Genomic DNA, 22,307 nt, shown 5'->3' on the forward strand with positions numbered 1-22,307 from the left:
GTGTAAGGGCACTGTACTAAGCGCTTGGGAGAGTACAACACAACAACAGACACATTCCCTGTCCACAACGAGCTCATAGTCTAGATACAGGCCTCAAGGTTGCAAGCTCACTGTAGGCGGGGCACGTGCTGACTTACTCTGTTGTACCGTCCCCAACGCTGGGTACAGTGCTCTGCACACCGAAAGCATTAAAAAAATACCACTGATTGATTGACTGATTTTTTTTTTATTGAATGTATTCCACCGAGACGGGGAGAAGAGGTGGGGGACGGGAGCGGATTTGGCACGTGACCTGCCCACAGCGAGCTTGCAGTGGGCAGTGAGCGAGCCAACCTGAGTAGTTGCCAGTGGAATAGCCAAGTCACCCTTTCACCAGTGATACAGAACCTAGCTAGGCTAAACCAGACTCTGGGGATTTCTCCCTGAGTGGAGAGGCGATAACGGAAAACAGAAGCATCGTGGCCTGGTAGCTAGAGCCCGGGCCTGCGGGAGTCAGAAGGACCTGGCTTCTAATCCCGGCTCCGCCACTTGTGCACTGTGAGACCTTGAGCAAGTCACTCTCCTCTGGGTCTCAGTGTCCTCATCTGTAAAATGGGAATTAAGACTGTGAGTCCCCTGTGGGACAGAGACTGTGTTCAACCTGATTAGCTTGTATCTACCCCACTGCTTAGTACAGTGTCTGGTACATAGTCAGCGCTTAACTAATAGCATAAAAAAATGGATCTTGGCACATAGAAAATGCTGAATCCCCCAGTTATTGTGAGGAGCTCCCAGTGGGCTGAACCAGTAGGCTTTGGGCACTGGCAGCCAGGGAGAGAGAGTGAAGAATATAGTTGGGTTGGGGGGGTTTACAAGGTACAAGGTGTGGGGAGAGAAGATGATCCTGAGGGCAGGGCAGACCTCAGCCCCCTCTTCTCTGGACTTCCTCTGATCCTTCTCAGAAGGGGAGGGGTCTGCGGGGTCTTCTTTCCTGTCCCCCACCCCCACAACCACAAGTTGGGACAACTCTAATAATAATAGTTGTGGTATTTGTTAAGCGTTTACTATGTGCCAAGCACTGTGCTAAGCGCTGGGGTAGAAATGAGCAAATTGAGTTCATTCAATAGTATTTATTGAGCGCTTACTATGTGCAGAGCACTGTACTAAGCGCTTGGGATGAACAAGTCGGCAACAGATAGAGACAGTCCCTGCCGTTTGACGGGCTTACGGTCTAATCGGGGGAGACGGACAGACGAGAACAATGGCAATAAACAGCGTCAAGGGGAAGAACATCTCGTAAAAACAATGGCAACTAAATAGAATCGAGGCGATGTACAATTCATTAACAAAATAAATAGGGTAACGAAAATATATACAGTTGAGCGGACGAGTACAGTGCTGTGGGGATGGGAAGGGAGAGGTGGAGGAGCAGAGGGAAAAGGGGAAAATGAGGCTTTAGCTGCGGAGAGGTAAAGGGGGGATGGCAGAGGGAGTAGAGGGGGAAGAGGAGCTCAGTCTGGGAACGCCTCTTGGAGGAGGTGATTTTTAAGTAGGGTTTTGAAGAGGGAAAGAGAATCAGTTTGGCGGAGGTGAGGAGGGAGGGCGTTCCAGGACCGCGGGAGGACGTGACCCAGGGGTCGACGGCGGGATAGGCGAGACCGAGGGACGGCGAGGAGGTGGGCGGCAGAGGAGCGGAGCGTGCGGGGTGGGCGGTAGAAAGAGAGAAGGGAGGAGAGGTAGGAAGGGGCAAGGTGATGGAGAGCCTTGAAGCCTAGAGTGAGGAGATTTTGTTTGGCGCGGAGGTCGATAGGCAACCACTGGAGTTGTTTAAGAAGGGGAGTGACATGGCCAGATCGTCTCTGCAGGAAGATGAGCCGGGCAGCGGAGTGAAGAATAGACCGGAGCGGGGTGAGAGAGGAGGAAGGGAGGTCGGAGAGAAGGCCGACACGGTAGTCTAGCCGGGATATAACGAGAGCCCGTAATAGTAAGGTAGCCGTTTGGGTGGAGAGGAAAGGGCGGATCTTGGCGATATTGTAGAGGTGAAACCGGCAGGTCTTGGTAACGGATAGGATGTGTGGGGTGAACGAGAGGGATGCGTCAAGGATGACACCGAGATTGCGGGCCTGAGAGACGGGAAGGATGGTCGTGCCATCCACGGTGATAGAGAAGTCTGGGAGAGGACCGGGTTTGGGAGGGAAGATGAGGAGCTCAGTCTCGCTCATGTTGAGTTTTAGGTGGTGGGCAGACATCCAGGTGGAGACGTCCCGGAGGCAGGAGGAGATGCGAGCCCGAAGGGAGGGGGAGAGGACGGGGCGGAGATGTAGATCTGCGTGTCATCTGCGTAGAGATGGTAGTCAAAGCCGTGAGAGCGAATGAGTTCACCAAGGGAGTGAGTGTAAATGGAGAACAGAAGAGGGCCAAGAACTGACCCTTGAGGAACTCCAACAGTTAAAGTTGGACTCAGTCCCCATCTGACATGGGGCTCACAGTCTTCATCCCCATTTTACAGATGAGGGAACTGAGGCCCAGAGAAACAAAGTGACTTCTTCATGCCTTCCTCATTTCCCTTTTGCCTCCCTGGTCGGGCAGAGATGTCTGAGGGAGCTCTGCGTCTGTCAACTCCTCCCCACTCCCGTAACTTGGCCGTTTTGGTTACCTGCCTTCTCTTTCTTCCGTTTCAATCCCGAGGAAGGCGAGCGGGTTTCGGCGGCCCCAGGATGGTGGTCTGGAGGTGGAAGATGTGGCGGGAGCCCAGGTTTGAGAGGGAAAAAGCAGCTGGTTTTCTCCTCTGAGGAAAGGAGGGCCACAGTGCTCGTCGTGGGTAGGGAATGTGTCTGTTTACTGTTCTACTTGACTCTCCCAACCGTTCAGTACAGTACCCTGCACACAATAAGCGCTCAATAAATACCACTGAATGAATGATCTCTTGCAGACTCTCCTGCAGAGCCAGAACCTAGAGTGGGTCCCTATCGGTACAGGAAGCAGTGTGGCCTAGTGGATAGAGCCCGGGCCTGGGACTCAGAAGGCCCTGGGTTCTAATCCTGGCTCTGACTGCTGTGGGACTTTGGGCAAGTCACTTTGCATCCAGCCTGATGGACTTGTATCTACCCCAGTGTTTAGAACAGTGCTTGGCACATGGTAAGCACTTAAGTACCATAATTAATCTCTGAGTCTCAGCTATTTCATCTGTGCAGTGGGGATTAATTCATCTGTCAATCATGTTTTTTGAGTGCTTACTACGTGCAAAAGTGCTTACTAAGCACCTGAGAGAGTACAAGGCTGAGACCCTCATGTGAGACGGGGACTGCGTCCACCCAGATTAGCTTGTATCTACCCCAGCGCTTAGTACAGTGCCTGGCACAGTGTAAGTACTTAATAAATGCCATAAAAAAAGGGAGGGAGCATTCTGTCCCATTTTCCTCCTTCCTTAGCTCAGGGAGCTTGAGAAAACACCCAAAGAGCTAAACTTGCTGCTCTTCTGGAACCCTGAAATGGCTTAGTTTCCAGAGACAGTAGGCTGGGATTTTTTTGTTTTGTTTTTTATGGTGGTGAGGGGGAGAAACACAATCTCTTTCAAAGGGCAGAGAGCAAAGCTGATGATAAATGCTCCAGCCTGGCTCGTGCAAGCTCTTTGCGATGATTTTGTGGAATAGTTTCTCTGTGAAGTGAAGATGGAGGTGCCGGTGTCTGTCTGCCTCCTCCAAGAGACCTTCCCTGACTAAGTCCTCTTTTCCTCTTCTCCCTCTCCCTTCTGCATCACTCTGACTTACTCCCTTTATTCATCCCCCCGGTCCCAGCCTCATGACACTTATGTCCAGATCTGTCATTTATTTATTTGTATTGATGTCTGTCTCCCCCCCTACCCCCCCAGACTACAAGCACATTCTGGGCAGGGAATGTGTCTGTTTCATGGTCCTCTCCCAAGTGCTCTGCACACAGTAAACACTCAATAAATATGATTTACTGACTGACGACTGTCTGTCTTCTGGTTAGTATCACACTCCTTCAACTTTCTCCAATTAGCTTGGATTAGACAGAACTCCCCCCTCTAGACTGGAAGCTCGTTGCGAGCAGGGAACGGGTCTACCGACTTTGTTATATTGCACTCTCCCAAGCGCTTAGTACAGTGCTCTGCACACAGTAAGCGGTCAATAAATATGACTGATTGATCCTCCACCATGGAGGTCTGTGAAGAACAGAAGAAACAGTGGCAAAACCACCTTAGACTCCAAGCTCATTGGGGGCAGGGAACGCGTCGGTTATATCGCTCTATCGTACTCATTCGAGTGCTTAGTACAGTGCTATGCACCCAATAAGCGCTCAATAAATATGATTGACTAACAAGATTTCCTGGCTGGTCCAGGGCAACTTGGCATTGAGCAGGTAGAAAGGTCAATGGGTCCGGAATGCCCCGGGTTCTTGGTTTTCTTCAGGGGTGGGCAACCTGGAAAGACCCACCGGGAAAACATCAGCTCTTCGTCCCTGTCCCCCAGGAGATCCTCTCCTCCCTCCCGTAAGAGTGGCACGGAGGGCGGCAGTGGGGGGTGGCATGGAGGGTGGGGACAGACCGGACTCTGCCTCCTCCTTCCTCCCCCAGATCATGCAACTGCCCAGATAATGACATAATAAATACAGTACTTGGTAAGTGCTTACTATGTGCCCGGCACTGCCCCAAATGCTGGGGTAGATACGGTCCCTGCCCCCCATGGGGTTCACACTCTTAATCCCCATTTTACAGATGAGGTAACTGAGGCCCAGAAAAGTGAAGTAACTTACCCAAGGTCACACAGCAGACAACTGGCGGAGCCGGGATTAGAACCCAGTTCCTTCCGACTCCCAGGCCCGGCTCTCTCCATTTAGCCATACTAATAATAATGTTGGTACTTGTTAAGCCTTACTATGTGCAGAGCACTATTCTAAGCGCTGGGGTAGACACAGGGGAATCAGGTTGTCCCACGTGGGGCTCACAGTCTTCATCCCCATTTTCCAGATGAGGTAACTGAGGCACAGAGAAGTTAAGTGACTTGCCCACAGTCACACAGCTGACAAGTGGCAGAGCTGGGATTCGAACTCATGAGCCCTGACTCCAAAGCCCTTGCTCTTTCCACTGAGCCACGCTGTCTAGACTGTAAACTCATTGTGGGCAGGAAATGTGACTGTTAAAGTGTCCTCTCCCAAGCTGTTAGTACAGTGCTCTGCACATAGTAAGCACTCAATATATCCGACAGACTATCCCCCCACCCCGATACATCAATCAGTAGTTTTTACTGAGCACTCACTGTGGGCAAACACTGTACTAAGCACTTGGGAGAGTCAGATATAAGAATTGGGAGACAGATTTCCTACCCATCACAAACTTCCAGTCTAGAATATGGCTGTGGAAAAAGAGGAGCTCCTTCTAGACTGTCAGCTCATTGTGGGCAGGGAACGTGTCCCCTAAATCTGCTGTAGCCTACTCTCCCAAGTGCTTAGTACAGTGCTCCGCACATAGTAAGCGCTCCAACAATACTACCGATTGATCGATCCAACGGGCCGATCGGATTCAAGAGAGGGGTCCCACCCCAACCACGGGTGGTCCGATGCAGGAGAGGGAGAGGTCAGCGCTCCTCAGAGAGAGAAACTGAGACCCCCAGAGAGAGACAGGAAGCCAGGGAGCAGAAAAGCAGCTTCCGGCTTGGTGGCTCTGGAATCCCTTCTTCTGATCCTGGCTCTGCCGGGAGTGGCAGTGGAATGAGCCCAGGTTTGGGAATCAGAAGGTCGTGGGTTCTGATTCCACGTCTGCCGCTTGTCTGCTGTGTGACCTTGGGCGAGTCACTTCCCTTCACTGGGCCTCCGCTAGCTCATCGGCAAAATGGGGGTTGTGACTTTGAGCCCCACGTGGGACAGGGACAGTATCTGATCAGATTGGCTTGTATCCACCCCAGTGTTTAGGACAGTGACTGGGACATAGCGCTTAACAAATATCATCATCAGCATCAGTTTCCTATTCCACAGAGTGGAATTGGGAATAACTTCCCTACCTGTACGCTGCTGGGAAGAAGAGCAGGGTGGCCAAGTAGATAGAGATCAGGCCCGGGAGACCGAAGGACCTGTGTCCTAATCCCAGCTCCGCCACTTGTCTGGTGTGTGACCGTGGGCAAGTCACTTCACTTGTCTGAGCCTCAGTGGCTTCATCTGTAAAATGGGGATGAAGACTGTGAGCCCTATATGGGACAGGGACTGTGCCCAACCTGATTAATTTGCATCTACCCCAGCACTTACAACAGTGCCTCCTACATAGTAAGCACTTAACAAAATACCAAAAAAAAAAAAAAAGGCAAATCACAAAAATTCTACGCAAATACCCAGGGCAATACAGGTGTCAGCAAAGACATTCTGCTGACAAGAGACCCAAAGCAATGACCTTCGCAAAACAGCCAAGGTGACAGGGAGACACTGTTTTGACGATTTCATATGGGATTCCTCAGCGTATGATATACGAAGCCTACTTTTCCAAGTCACGGGACCTGTGTTTAAATCCCGGCTGTGCCGATTACTTGCTGAGTGACCTTGGGCAAGTCACTGAACTCCTCTGTGCCTAAATTCTCCTGTTTTCCCTCCTACTAAGACTATTAGCCCCATGTCGGACAAGGGCTCTGTCCGACCTAATTAACTTGCACCCACCCCAGCACTTAGAACAGCGTTCCACACATAGTAAGCATTTAACCAATACAATTTATATATTTATCTATGCCTGTTACCTCATCTGCAAAATAGGGATAAGACTGTGAGCCCCACGTGGGACAACTTGACTACTTTGTGTCTACCCCAGTGCTTAGAAGAGTGCTTGGCCCATATACCATCATTATTATTATTATGATATATACATATATACATATATATATACATAATTGAATATATATGTAATTGGGGTATCTATGAAGTGCTCACTATGTGCCAAGCGGTGCGCTAAACGCTGGGACAGATATCAGCTAATCTGGTCCCAGGGGGGACTCATGCTGGTATCAAATCCTCATTTTACGGTGAAGGAACTGAGGCACAGAGAAGTGAAGTAATTTGCCCAAGGACAGACAGCAGTCAGGAGGTGGAGCGGGAATTAGAAGCCAGGTCCTTGGCCTCCCAGGCCCCTTCTCCTTCCGCTAGGCCACATCGTTTCTCTAAAATATACACTTCAGAGTCTCGTTCCTCCTCCTCCTGAGTGCTCTGTGCCTAGCAACTTGGTCCCTGGGTTTCTCCCTGCTGCTTTTTTGATGGGGAGGGGAGGCCGGTGGTCTGCTCTCTAGACTGTAACCTTGTTATGGGCAGGAAACGTGTCTGTTAAATATATTCTAGTATACTCTCCCAAGGACTTAGGACAGTGCTCTGCACATAGTAAGCGCTCTATAAATACCACTGATTAAAGAAACACCATGGATTATTCTACAAGTTAGGGAAACAGAGAGTCAGGAGACTGGCTCAAGGTCACACGGAGGTTGAAGCCAGAGCTACATCCAGCAGCGGGCCTGGGGCTCAGGGGCGACGGGCGGGGGGGGGGTCCTGAGGATACAGGAAAATGGCAGCAGCAGGGGGGCCCATCTCTTGGTTTTCTCGCCATTCGGTGCTTAGAACAGTGCTTGGCACAAGGTAAGCGCTTAACGAATACGATTTTTATCATTTATCATTACGGGAGAGGGCTGAGCCGGGGTCCCCAGGGTCTGGGATGGCGGGAGATGGCAGAGGTCGGCCGTTGCACGGAAACCCACGCTTCTTTTGACCTCGCAGGCAGGGATGAGTTGAAGCGAGGGGGCGGGAGGGGGCGGGGAGGAGTCAGGAAGACGGGGCCCAGAAGCCTTCTCGCGGGCATCTTCGGAGGCCACCCCTCACCCTCCAAGATGACGCTGGGGGAGGGGCGGATGGGACTGGGAGTGGGATACACAGTCCGGGGGGGTCCCCCAAAGAGGGCAGGAGAACCGAGACCGCGTCCGTCTCCCGGCTCGCCTCGTGGCACCAGGGCCAATAGGGCAGAGGATGTCCAACTGGCCAGAGCTAGGAGAGGCAGGGCCCGGGCCAACTGTGAGGCGGAGGCGGGGGGGAGAGTCGTCCCTGATCTGGAGGCCTCCTCTCGGGAGGTGGGGGCCGACGGGAGGGGAAAGAGGGCAACGGGGCAGTCGGTGGCCAATTCGGACCCGGCGGGACCGAGGGGGCTTCTGGGAAGCTCTGGCCTCCACGGCGGGTCTTAAGGCAGGTGGGTCGGACGCTCAAGGTCGGTTCCGGGCCTCACAGGGTGGGGTCCGAGAGAGCCGACGGACGGGCGGGGAAGAGAGAGGCGAGGGAGGCGGCCGGACCCCCCCGCAAATAAGGAAATGGAGCCCCGGGAAGTTCAGCATGGACGTCTGCTTTCCTTTATGTCAGGGTCACAGCTCTACGTTCCCTGGGAAGCCGGCGTGGGGCCCCCGCCCGCCTGGGGCCGGGGCCCGCTGAGGATGAGGAGGGAGGAGCCGAGGGGGGGAACCTTCATCCCTCTCTAATACTGGCTACTGAGAGGCCGCTCCCAAAGCGCCATGCGGACAGGGTCACGCCGTTCCCGTTAGGGAGGTATCTTCGGCCCCATTTTACAGTTGAGGGAAACTGAGGCACAGGAACGCAGCGACTCGCTCCGCGTTCGGAAGGGCCGGTGGGAGGGGCGAAGGAGACCGGGATTGGGCTTGCAGGGATGGTTTCCCGACGCCGAGGCCGCTCGGGGTGAGGGGAATTTGGCAGCGTCCGCCTCCTGGTATCTCGAGTCGAGAGTCCGCAGACTTGCGGGGGGGGACGGGGAGCGGCAGAGAGGGAGAGAAGCGGGAGGGAGAGAAGACGGAACTGCCAAAAGACGGGACGGGTGTGGATCTTGTCTCCGGGCCCTGCCTTAGCACCACTGGGCATGTGGTCCCGGGCCCGGCCCGTGGGAAGGCCCGTGGGCCCGGTGGACTTGTCCTTTTACCCTGGGAGGGTCACGGTGCCCTTCCCCAGCTCCCGGAGTGTCCCCAGAGAGGAAAAGAGACCGGAGGGATCCTTTAGGCCCCTCCGCCGCTCGCCCAGACCTCTCCTCGGGGCCCACCGAGAAGGGTCACCTCACTAGGCTGGGGGCTTGGGGGAAGTCGGTGTGGCCGGGAGGGGGACGAGGCACGGGCCCTCTCACCCCCGGGCCGCCCCTGTGGCCAAGCCGCGGTCCCGGGGGGACCCCAAACGTCACGGGGTCGTCCCGAGGCCACGCGTCTCTCTGTGGTGGCGTCCCAGAGCTGGGCGGGGGGCTCCGGAGACCGCGGACGGCCGAGCCGGGGGTGCTGCCCTGTCCGCCCCGTCTGTCCTCAAAGTGCATTCTCAGTGCAAGTAGCGGGATCGGGGGGCGGGGGGCTGAGGGGCGCGGGAGGATCCCTGCCCGGGCCCCCAGGGTGGCTACGACCAGAACTCCCGCTGCAGCTCGAAGGCGGGAGGGAGGTGGGGGTCCAGCGCGGCCCGGCACAGGGGGACGGTGCCATCCTGGCTCTGCCCCTCGGCGTCCAGGTCCAGGAGGGTCCGTGCCGGGGGTACCGGCCCCCCGGGCTGCAAGCGGAGCAGGGCGGGAAGACCCCCGCCGCCTCCGCTGCTGCTGGCGAGGCAGGGGTCCCCGGGGCCGGGGGTCCCCGCGGAGGAGCTGGGGGCCGGGGAGGCGCTGCGGGCGAGGCCGGGGCCGGGCCCGGGGGAGGCGGACCACCACGGGTCGAGCCGCTGACGGTGGGCTGAGGGCCGGGGCCGGGGCGCGAACTCCAGGGTCTTGGGCCTCTCCAGCGTCGGGTCCGGCGGCGAGGTCCAGCGCCGTGGCGTCGGGGGGAAGACCAGGTTGGGGTCCGGGAGGCGGGGCACTTCGGAGGGGTCCCGGGCGGGGCTGGGGGTGGCCGCCGAGCCTGGACGGGGACACGGAGGGGCAAGGGAAGAGCGTCAGCAGGGCGACCCTCCCCTCCCACCGGGCTTCCCGGTCGTCGGGCCCCCCCAAACTGGGGCCGGGATTCCGGGCCCCAGACCCGCACCTTTTCCGGCATTGTCCGGGTTCCCCCTTCCCACCCCACACCTCTTGGGAGGCAGGAAGAGGCAGAGCTGCTGTCCTGGGTGCTCAGCACACTCCTCGGCACAGAGCAGTACGGTTTAGTGGCTAGAGCACAGCCCTCGGGAGTCACAAGGTGCTAATCTCGGCTCCGCCCCGGTCTGCTGTGTGACCTGGGGCGAGTCATTTCGCTTCCCTGGGCCTCAGTTCCCTCATCTGTCAAACGGGGGTGAGGACTGTGAGCCCCACGTGGGACAGGGACCGTGTCCAACCTGATCGGCTTGTAACCGCCCCAGTGCGCAAAACAGTGCCTGGCACACAGTGGGCGCCTAAGACAGCCCATCATCCCAGCTCATCCATCATCCCAACCCAATTACCTTGTATCCACCTCAGCGCTCAGTACAGTGCCTGGCACGTAGTAAGCATTTAACAAATACCACAGCTATTATTATTATCATTATCAATATATAATCAATGATAATAATAAATTACAAAAGGTAGATCCCGAGTCCCAGGGATGTGCCATCCCTGAGAGGGGTCTTTGAAGAGACAGGAGCATCTGATTCGATGTTCTGGAGTTCTCTCTTTAGAAGTAGGGTATAACATCCCTAATGTCCACAGTACTGTCCTCGGAAGAACCACCAAAGAACGACTTAATTGCTGCTGGAATATCTGTAATCGATTTATATATTCGTAATTGATATGTATACCTGATGTCTTTCTTTCTATTCACGTGTGTCTCCCCCCTCTAGACCGTCAGCTCATTGCGGACAGGGCAGGAGTCTGTCGTAACAAGGTGTTGGACTCTCCCGAGAGCTCGGGTCGGTGCCCGGCACGCAGTAAGCGCTCAGTAAATACGACCGACGGGACGCAAGGTACTCACCGGTTCCCGGCCCGCCGGTGGCAGGAGTCCCGTTGGCCAGGGCCGGCGACTTGAGGGCCCCGTCCGAAGGGGTCCGCCGGTGGTGGCCCCTGGGCGGGGCGGGGGCCGAGAGGGTGACGTGGGTGGGGGTCAGGGACTGGCGGGGGTCCCGCTTGAACCGCTCGACGCGGACGTTGACCAGTGGGTGGGCCGGGCGGGGGGCGCAGGGGGCGGCCGGGGCCGGCTCTTCAGCCACGGCCTCGTCGCTGTCCGAGCGCAGCAGGGAACGCGTGGAGTTGCACTCGGAGAGGGAGGCTGGTGAGAGCAGGGGCGGGGAGGGGTCCCCGGCGGCCGGGCCCCCCGCCTCCTCCTTCCCGAAGAGCCTGCGGGGCCGGGCCGCCCGCTGGAACAGGCCCTCGCGCTTCTTCCTGTCCTCACGCGGGGGCGGGCTGGGCTCCTCGGCGGGCGGGAGTTGGCACCTGCCCGCCTCCAGCAGGTCGAGGCCTAGGCCGGGGGCGGCCAACACGGCCCCGCAGCCCACCACGGCCGCCCCGCACCGCCGCCACTGGGGCCCCCCGCCCCGCTTCAGGCTGTTGGTGGGGGTCAGCTGCGGGGTGCTGCTGGCCGAGTTGACCGGGGTGGGCTCCTCGGGGACCCCGTCGGCCGGGGGGGCCGTCCCGTCCTCGCCCCGGGGGAAGGGGAGGCAGAGGTAGGCCTGGCTGGGCGAGGGGTACGGCCGATCCTCCCCGGCCTCATCCTCTGCAAAGGAAAGGGGAGGAAGAGCCGTTAATGACGCTACTAATCGGGAGGCGTTTACCACGCGCCAGGTTCCGTACTGAGCGCTGGGGGCGGGGATACAACCCGGTCGGGTTGGACACAGTCCCCTTCCCACGCGGGGCTCACGGTCTTCATCCCCATTTGACAGATGAGGGAACTGAGGCCCAGAGGAGTGAAGCGACTTGCCCGAGTCAAACGGCAGACAAGTGGCGGACCCGGGATTAGAACCCATGACCTTCTGACTCCCAGGCCTGTGCCCCACCCATTACGCCCTGCTGATTCATTCATTCAACCACTCATTCGTATTTACTGAGTGCTTACTGTGTGCAAAGTGCTGCACTAAGCACTTGGGAGAGTACATTCATTCATTCATTCAATCATATTTACTGAGCGCTTACTGCGTGCAGAGCACCATACTAAGTGCTTGGAAAGTGCACTCCCGGAACAAATAGACACAATCCCTACCTAACAACGGGGTCACAGTCTAGAAGGGGGAAGACAGACAACAGAACGTAACAAGTCGACAAGCATCAATAATAATAATGATAATGGTGGTATTTGTTAAGCGCTTACTATGTGCAAAGCACTGTTTTAAGCGCTGGGGGGGATACAAGGTGATCAGGTTGACCCACGTGGGGCTCACAGTCTTCATCCCCATTTTACAGATGAGGTAACTGAGGCCCAGAGAAGTTAAGTGACCTGCCCAAAGTCACACAGCTGACAAGTGGTGGAGCCGGAATTAGAACCCACGACCTCTGACTCCCAAGTCCGTGCTCTTTCCACTGAGCCACGCTGCTTCTCGATAGCATCAATATAAAAAAAGAATTATAGATCTATACACATCATTAATAAAATGAACAGAATAATAAATATATACCTATATACAAAATTGCTGTGGGGTGGGGAGTGGGTAGAGCAGAGGGTGGGAGTCGGGGCGACGGGGAGGGGAGGAGGAACAGAGGAAAAGGGGAGCTCAGTCTGGGAAGGCCTCCTGGAGGAGGTGAGCTCTCAATGGGGCTTTGAAGCGGGGAAGTGTGCTAGTTTGGCAGCTGTGAGGAGGGAGGGCATTCCGGGCCAGAGGGAGGATGTGGGCCAGGGGTCGGCGGCGAGACGGGTGAGATCGAAGCACAGTGAGGAGGTTAGTGGGGGAAAAGGAAGCGTAGTGTGCGGGCTGGGCTGGAGGAGAGAAGGGGGGTGAGGTAAGAGGGAGCAAGGGGATGGAGCGCTTTGAAGCCAGTAGTGAGGAGTTTTGCTTGATTTACAGTACAACAGTGGTTCGGGTGGGGGCTCAGACCCTCCCGACGGCCACGTCTCAGTGGGCTGGGCAGAGAATGAATGAATCACTACCACTGACACACTGTTCCTCAACCCTATGTTTCCCTCTGGCAACTCATTCTGTGCCTTCTCTCCACCTCTGCCCTGAAGCCTTCCGATAAATACTCTCTGCAGGCGAGTTCTGGAGGCGCCCAACCCCAAGAGGGCCAACCTCTCATACCCCATGGAAAAATGCCTTTGGGATTCTGCCGTCCCTCAGTTGGACTGGTGGGAAAAAAGAAAAAAATCACTGCAACTTCACCTTCCTGCGACTTCATTCTTGGCGCTCTCTGGCTCTCCCGGCATTTCCACAGTTCTTAACCTTTGGTTGTGAAGTCTCAATTTTCAACTCAATTTGCTTGTATCCACCGCAACAAATAGTAAGCGCTTAACTAATACCACAACTATTATTTGGAGATCAACGTCTCTACCCAGTAAACGATATTCACCCTCTGACAGTTCAACCGCCTTCCGTTTCCCCTCCCCACCACCGGCTCTCCAGGAGTCGGGTAGCGAGTCCATTATCCGTATTTCCATTTTACAGATGGGGAAACCACAGTGGAAACGATTGGCGGAGGGCCCGTCGTCAGTCTGGGCGAGATAACCCGGGTCTCCTGGCTCTGGGGCCGTGGGGATAGCGATGAGGGTGGGAGGAGAGGGGCGTCTTGCCTCAGATCTCGGCTCGGAATGATCTTCCCCTCAGCCTCACTGCATTATTCCTCCTCTGGCTCAGCCTAACTCCGGCCAAGGTCAGGGTGGATACGTGGTGAAATGTTACCTGGTGCAGTTCGAAAAGGATGGTTACGCGGTTACTAGTGTCAGGCACTGTTCTAAGCGCTGGGGTAGATACAAGCTCTTCAGGTTGGACACAGTCCCTGACCCACATGGGGCTCACAGACTTAATCCTAATTTTACAGGTGAGATAACTGAGGACCAGAAAAGTCAAGTGACTTGCCCTAAGTCACACGGTGGACATGTGGCGGAGCCGGGATTGGAACCCAGGTCATTCCGACTCCCGGGCCCGGGTTCTCTCCACTAGCCATGGAGAACCAAAAGTCGCGGGCAGAGTAGCGGGCTTCCCCGAAAGACCCCAAGAACCCAGCCAACGACAGCAAGTTGTACACGGCAGCGAGGTCTATTGGAAAGAGCACTAGCCTAGGAGTCAGAAGGAGCTGGGTTCTAGAGAAGCAGCGTGGCTCAGTGGAAAGAGCACGGGCTTTGGAGTCAGAAGTCATGAGTTCGAATCCCAGCTCTGCCACTTGTCAGCTGTGTGACTGTGGGCAAGTCACTTCACTTCTCTGTGCCTCAGTTACCTCATCTGTAAAATGGGGATGAAGACTGTGAGCCCCACGTGGGACATCCTGATTCCCCTGGGTCTACCCCAGCGCTTAGAACAGTGCTCGGCACATAGTAAGCGCTTAACAAATACCAACATTATTATTATTATTATTAATCCACATGTCTGCTGTGTGACCTGGGGCAAGTCACTTCACTTCTCTGGGACTCAGTTCCCTTATCTGTGAGTCCCACGTGGGACATGGATTAGCTTGTATATACCCCAGCGCTTAGTACAGTGCCTGGCTCAGAGTAAGCGCTTCACACAGTAAACTCTTAGTAAACCGCCCTCTCAGAGGTCACCGATGATCTCCTTCTTGCCAAAACCAATGGCTTCTACTCCATCCTAATCCTCCCCGACTGCCTTTGACACTGTGGACCACCCCTTTCTCCTGGAAACGTCATCCAAATTTGGCTTCGCTGACTCTGTCCTCTCCTGGTTCTCCTCTTATCTCTCTGGCTGTTCACTCTCAGTCTCCCTCACAGGCTCCTCCTCTGCATCCCACCCCCTAATTGTGGGGGTCCCTCAAGGTACAGTTCTGGGTCCCCTTCTAGTCTCCATCTATGCCCATTCCCTTGGAGAACTCATTCACTTCCATGGCTTCAACTACAACCTCTATATGGATGATTCCCAAATCTACATCTCCAGTCCCGATCTCTCTCCCTCTCTGCAGTCTCGCTTTTCCTCTTGACTTCGAGACATCTCTACTTGGATGTCCTCCCCTCGCCTCGAACGTGACAGGTCCAAAACAGAACTCCTTATCTTCCCATCCAAATCCTATCCCTCCTCTGACTTTCCCATCACTATAGATGGCACCACCATCCTTTCTGTCTCCCAAGTCAGTGACCTTGGTGTCAATCTTGACTTCTCTCTCCCATGCAACCCACACAGTCAATCCATCATTAAATCCTGTCAGTCCCACCTTCGCGACATCGCTAAAATCCACCTTTTCCTCTCCATCCGAACTACTACCACCTAAATACCATCGCTCATCTTATCCCAACTGGATGATTGCATCAGCCTCCTTGCTGACCTTCCAGCCTCCTGTCTCTCCCCAGTCAGTCCCTACTTCACTCCGCTGCCCGGATCATTTCCCTACAAAAACGTTCAGGACACGTCACCCAGCTCCTCAAAAAACTCCAGAGGTTGCCCATCCACCTTCAGAGTAAACAAAAATCCCTCACCATTGTCTTTAAAGCTCTCCATCACCTCACCCCCTCTTACCTCTCTTCATTAATTTCCTTCTACATCCCAGCCGGTACACTTCGCTCCTCCGGTGCTAAGCGCCATCTTGCCGCTGACCCCTCACTCACGTCCTGCCTCCGGCCTGGAACGCCTTCCCTCCTCAAGTCCAACAATTACTCTCCCCCGTTTCAAAGCCTTACTGAAGGCCCATCTCCTCCAAGAGCCCTGCCCTGACTAAGCCTCTCCTCTCCTCTCCTCCCATCCCTTCTGCGTCTCCCTGATTTACTCCCTTGGTTCTTCCTCCCTCCCAGCCTCATAGCACTTATGTCCATATCTGTCATTTATTTATTTGTATTGATGTCTGTCTCCCGCTGCAGACTGTAAGCTCACTGTGGGCAAGGAATGTGTCCCTTTATTGTTGTACTGTACTCTCCCACGTGCTTTGTACGGTCCTCTGCGTACGGTTAGCACTCGATAAGTATGATTAAATGAATGAAAGCATGAACAAATACCATCTAAAAGAAGAAGAAAACTTGGTCATTTTCCTGGAAGTGACTCCTGGAGATCCCATCTTCCCCTTTGTCTCCCCTCAGCATTCCTGTCCTAACCCCGCCCCTCCTCCCCCATCACCACTCATGCGCTCCAGGTGGAATGGCGGGATCGGACAGCCTCCTCTGGCCCAAGATTGGTAGGCACACAACCCCATCCCGTCCCGCCTATGAGAACGGCAGGAGTCCGCGAAGGAGAGGGGCCGCGTGGCTTGACCTCAGGCCGGGGAGTCAGGAAGACCTGGATTCTAATCCCAGCTCTGCCACTTGTCTGCTGAGTGATCTTGGACAAGTCACTTCACTTCTCTGCTTCCATGAGAAGCAGCATGGCTTAGTGGATAGAGCCTGGGCCTGGGAGTCGGAAGGTCATAGGATCTAATCCTGGCTCCGCCACTTGTCTGCTGCGTGGTCTTGGGCAAGTCACTTCCCTTCTCTGGGCCTCAGTGACTTCATCTGGAAAATGGGGAGTGAGACTGGGAGCCCCACGTGGGACATCCTGATTCCCCTGTGTCTACCTCAGCGCTTAGAACAGTGCTCCGCACATACTAAGCGTTTAACAAATACCAACATTATTATTATGTGGGGCAGGGACTGTGTCCACCCTGATTTGTCCGGTGATTAGTAAGCGCTTAACAAATACCACTATTACTCTCCGGGCCTCATCTGTGAAATGGGGATTCAGTCTGTGGGAATCTATCCCAGCGCTATCCTGAAACACAGTATACGCTTCACAGATACCATCGGTCAAAAGGAAACCTTGAGCCATTCTTACCCATCTCCGTTAAACTGGCGAAGCCAGGGAGAACTGGTGGCATCCTCGGACCCTTGCCCAGGTTGGGGGCACTAGAGGCCCAGTGCTTGGTCCCATCCACCAGGGACTTTGGGCTGAAGAAAGAGAGACAAGGGAGGGGAGGGTCAAAACAGCTGTCCATTCCAGCCCGGTGGGGGCCCTTCCTGACCTTCTTCTATTCATTTATTTATTCAATCGTATTTATTGAGCGCTTCCCGCGCGCAGAGCACTGTACTAAGCATTTGGAAAGTTCAATTTGGCACTCCCTACCCAACAATGGGCTCAGAGTCTAGAACGGGGGGACTGTAGACTCTAAGATCATTTTGGGGATCGGGTCTCCCAATTCTGCTGTATCGTCCTCTCTCAAACGTTTAGTACAGTGCTCTGCACCTGGGAAGCGCTCAATAAATACCACTGAGTGATTTCTATTAATGCTTGTTTCCCCTTCTAGACTGTGAGCTTCCTGTGGGCAGGGATCGTATCTGCCAATTCTGTCGTACTGTCCTCCCCCACAGCGCTTAATACAGTGCTCTGCACCCACGATGCGCTCAATAAATCAGCTCACTTCTCTGGGCCTCAATTACCTCATCTGTAAAATGGGGATGAAGACTGGGAGCTCCACATGGGACATGGACTTTGTACCTACCCCAGTGCTTTGCACACAGTAAGCGCTCAACAAATGCGATTGAATAAATGAATATTACAAGTGGATTATTTCTATTACTGTCCGTCTCCCCCTCCAGCCTGTAAGCTCACTGTGGGCAGGGACCGTGACTGCCAACTCTGTTCTACTGTTCTGGGGAAGCAGCGTGGCTCATTGGAAAGAGCCTGGGCTTCGGAGTCAGAGATCATGGGTTCGAATCCCGCCTCTGCCACTTGTCAGCTGTGTGACTGTGGACAAGTCACTTCACTTCTCTGTGCCTCAGTTACCTCATCTGTAAAATGGGGATTAACTGTGAGCCTCATTTGGGACAACCTGATTACCCTGTATCTCCCCCAGTGCTTAGAACAGTGCTCTGCACATAGTAAGCGCTTAATAAATACCAACATTATTCTACTGGACTCTCCCAAGCGCATAGTCTAGTGCTCCACTCCTAGTAAGTGCTCAATAAGTATTATTGATGATGATGAAGGTGATATAAATGATGAAGGTGATATAACAGATTTGATTACCTGGAGATAGGGAATGTGTTTTGCTTCTGTTTAAACTTTCCCAATGCATAGCACAATGTGTCGGGCGCAGTGCCTGACTGTAAGGTCCTCTAGACTGTAAACTCGTTGGGGGCAGGGAATATGCCTGTTTATTGCTCCACTGTCCTTTCCCAAGTGCTTAGTACAGTGCTTTGCACAGGGGAAGCGCTCAGTAACTACGACTGAATGAATCAATGAATGCATGCTTGACAACACTCTTACATTATATTCTTCCAAGAGGTTAGCCCAGTGCTCTGCACACGGTAAAGCCCTCAATAAATACGATTGATTGATTGATAAATTACTCTGACTTCTAGAGGGACAGACATTTTTCTAAAGTTTCCTGATCCACCAAGTTCCATCTCAGGTCCTCTAGACTTTAAGCTTGCTGTGGGCAGGGAACAAGTCTACCAACTCTGTTGTATTGTTTGATGATGATGATATTTGTTAAGTGTTTATAGTACTTAGCCAAGCACTGTTCTAAGCACTGGGGTAGATACAAGGTCATCATGTTGCCCCAGTTGGGGCTCACAGTCTTCATCCCCATTTTACAGATGAGGTAACTGAGGCAGAGAGAAGTTAAGTGACTTGCTGACAAATGGCCGAGTGGGGATTAGAACCCATGACCTCTGACTTCCAAGCTTATGCTCTTTCCACTAAGCCACGCTGCTTCTCTGTGCTCCCGACCGCTTAGTACAGTGCTCTGCACACAGTGTGCGCCCAGTAAATACCACTGATTGATTGACTGACTGTAGGCTCGTTATGGGCAGGGACTGTGTCTGTTTATTGCTCTACTGTCCTCTCCCAAGTGCTCAGGACAGTGTTCTGCACACAGTATGTGCTCAATAAATACCACTGACTGATCGACTGATTGTGATCTTATTGTGGGCAGGGACGAGTCCGTTTATTGTTCTACTGTCCTCTCCCAAGCGCTTAGCACAGTGCTCCGCCCACGGTAAGCGCTCAACGGGTATGAATGAATGAACTGTCTCTGCTGCACGTCTCCTGTTGTTTCCGACTGGTGGTGCGGCTCACCGGCCGGTGTCGCTCACCTCTCGTTGGCGGCGGTGATTTCCTTCTGACAGAGCGTGCTCGGTCCCCACGTGCGACCTTTCTTCTTGGGACCCCTCTTCTCCTCCTCCTCACCTTCCTCCTTGGGGACCCCGGAACTCTGGCCCCAGGTTTTGCTGCTCTCCCCAGGAGTCACTGCAGAAACCGACGTGAGAAGAGGGATGCCGTCACAGGTGGGAGAGAGAGACCCCTCCACCCCCCGGTCCCCCCCAAAAATCTCCAGAGCTGCATGTCTCAGTGTCACACTGAAGGACGAGCAGGAAAGACAGGAGTGGATAGAAGCCCGGGCCTGGGAGTCAGAAGGACCTGGGTTCTAGTTCCGCCCCCGCCACTTGTTATTATTAGGTTGCTCGTTAAGTGCTTACTATGTGCCAAACACTGCTCTAACTGCTGGAGAAGATACATCAGGTTGGACAGAGTCCTTATCCCACGTGAGGCTCACACTCTTTTTTCACACCCCATTTTAGAGATGAGGTAACGGAGGCCCAGAGAAGTGAAGTGACTTGCTCAAGGTCACACAGCAGACATGTGGCGGTGCCGGGATTAGAACATCGGTCCTCCTGTCTCCCAGGCCCGTGCTCTATCCACCAAGCCACGCTGCTTCTAATAAGCCACACTGCTGTGTGACTTCACTTCTCTGGGCCTCAGATCCCTCATCTGTCCAATGGGGATGAAGACTGCGAGCCCCACGTGGGACAGGGACTGTGTCCAACCCAATTAGCCAGAGCTTGACACTGAGTAAGCACTTAACAAATACCGCTATTATTATTATTCTCATTTTTATGGCTAATAAACACACAGCTTGCTTCTCTGGACTCAGTTTCTCCAACTGTAAAACAGGGATTCAATCCCTGCACTTCCTCCTGCTTAGACTGTGGGCTCAATGTGCCGCAGGGGCCATTTCTGGCATGATTAACTTGTGTCTACCCCAGCAGTTAGAACTGTGCTTGACACGTAGCGAGCGATAAACAGAAACCCCCCCAGGAAAAATGATAAACAAAAGCAAAAAAAACCACCCCAAAACCTCCTGCTCTTGAGGGCAATGTGACAGACAGGAGGACTTCGTGATCATTAAGTAAGTTGTTAGGCAGCTGGAGTGGAGGAGGAGCTGGGGTCAGGCTGAGATACTGGAGGATGTAGGAAGATGTAGGGGGTGGAGAAGAATGGGGTCGGGGGGGAGTCAAAAGAAAAAAAAATGCCAGACTAAGTCGTAAAGGGGATGCCCAGGATGGTGACTGATCGATTCATTAACCGATTCATTACCTGAGAAGCAGCATGGCCTAACGGAAAGAGCCCGGGCTGGGAGTCAGAGGCCTTGGGTTCTAATCCTGTCTCCGCTACTCGTATGCTGGATGACCTTGGACAAGCCACATCGCTTCTCTCTGCCTCAGTTGCCTTAAACTGTGAGCCAGGGACAGGCTGTGAACTGTGAACGTGGGACAGGGACTATCTCTGACCCGACTGACTTGTAGCTACCCCAGTACTCGGAACCATGCTTGACACAAAGTAAGCACTTAACAAATACTATTATTATTATTATCAATTGACTGGGAGGGTTTTGATGCTCCAGCAAATGGCATTGGGCTCTGGTCTCAGAGACTTGCCTCTCTGATCTTCTATAATAATAATAATGGCATTTGTTAAGTGCTTACTATGTGCAAAGCACTGTTCTAAGATCTGGAACTGTCAGTTCGTTGTGGGCAGGGAATGACTCTACCAACTTTGGCATACTGCACTCTCCTAAGTGCTTACAATGCTCTGACACAGTAAGCGCTTAATAATAATAATAATAATAATCATGTTGGTATTTGTTAAGCACTATGTGCAGAGCACTGTTCTAAGCGCTGGGGGAGATACAGGCTAATCAGGTTGTCCCACGTGAGGCTCACAGTTAATCCCCATTTTACAGATGAGGTAACTGAGGCACAGAGAAGTTAAGTGACTTGCCCACAGTCACACAGCTGACAAGTGGCAGAGCCGGGATTCGAAGAAATACCATGACTGACAGATTGGAACAGGTCTACCAGCTGTGTTCTACTGTCCTCTCCCAAGAGTTTAGTACAGTGCTCTGCACACGGTCAGTGTTCAATCAATACCACTGATTGATTGGAGGTTGTCTACCCACTCTGTTGTACTGTACCCTCCCAAGCACTTAGTCTGCACACAGTAAGCGCCCAATAAATACCGTTATTATTAATAATAATATTATGGTATTGGTTAAGTGCTTACTATGTGCCAAGCACTGTACTAAACACTGGTGTGGATACAAGCAAATGGGGTTGGACACAGTCCCTGTCCCACGCTGGGCTCACAGTTTTGATCCCCAGTTTACAGATGAGGTAACTGAGGTACAGAGAAGTAAAATGACTTGCCCAAAGTCACACAGCAGACAAGTGGTGGAGCCTGGATTAGAACCCATGACCTTCTGACTCCCAAGTCCGGGCTCTTTCCTTTAGGCCATGCTGCTTCTCAGTTAATGAATCAATCACTTACCACCATGGCATCCCTTTTATGACTTACTCTGGTGGGTAGCAGGATTACCCCATGCTGCTTCTCACTGTTTGAGAAGCCAATCTCAGTTAATGGATCGACTGAATGTGTCTACCAATGCTGCAGTATTATCCTCTCCCAAGCACCTAGCACAGTGCTGTGCAAATAGTAAGCGCACAATAAATACCACACGGATTGATCGATTGATTTGATCGGGCGGGGAGATCGTGAAGGTGCCCGCCGAGAGCCAGAGAAAGAAGCAGAGAGAAAAACGTTTCAAGGTCCTCGTCACTGCGGCCTCCTACTGGGCCACTCTGCTCGGGGGGTGCCGGGGTGGGGGGGACCCTGAGTCCTTTCCCCCGGGAGGCTTACGTTGGATGGCTCGGAGCCGGGGGAGGACGGTGGGGCTCACGGGGGGGCTGGACCCGTCGGGGAGACTCTTCCTCTTGTCCAGCGTGGGGGACGCCTGCACCGTGAACTTGTGCTGGAAATCTGTTAAAGACACGCACAGACACAGACACACACAGTGCGTCAGGGGAAAATACTCCGTGACTCAACAAGTCGTGCAAGAGCGCAGATTCCTCCCACACTCACTCCGTTGCTCTGCACTCAGGAAGTGCTCAATACACAGCACTGATAGATGGATGGAGTGGAAAACCGCGGCAGGACCTCCACCTTCCTCAAAGAAACAACACTTACTCTTTGCAATAGAGAGACAGGAAATC

At 53.8% G+C, this 22,307-nt stretch overlaps 1 protein-coding gene across 3 annotated transcripts in view; it reads right to left on the bottom strand.

The window, feature by feature from the left end:
• Positions 1-8,333: 8,333 nt before the first annotated feature.
• The window catches only part of MAP3K9 (mitogen-activated protein kinase kinase kinase 9), a 70,590-nt gene continuing 56,616 nt past the window's right edge, over positions 8,334-22,307 (bottom strand). For all 3 annotated transcript variants that reach the window (XM_029072522.2, XM_029072505.1, XM_029072530.1), the window contains 5 exons: positions 21,955-22,074; positions 19,074-19,227; positions 16,813-16,925; positions 10,902-11,639; positions 8,334-9,881 (listed from right to left, as the gene is read on the bottom strand). In XM_029072522.2, the coding sequence (XP_028928355.1) occupies positions 9,394-9,881; positions 10,902-11,639; positions 16,813-16,925; positions 19,074-19,227; positions 21,955-22,074 (1,613 nt within the window). In that variant the 3' untranslated portion in view covers positions 8,334-9,393. The remainder of the gene's footprint in view (positions 9,882-10,901; positions 11,640-16,812; positions 16,926-19,073; positions 19,228-21,954; positions 22,075-22,307) is intronic.

This window comes from Ornithorhynchus anatinus, chromosome 1, assembly GCF_004115215.2.
Source record: "Ornithorhynchus anatinus isolate Pmale09 chromosome 1, mOrnAna1.pri.v4, whole genome shotgun sequence".
NCBI lineage: Eukaryota > Metazoa > Chordata > Mammalia > Monotremata > Ornithorhynchidae > Ornithorhynchus > Ornithorhynchus anatinus.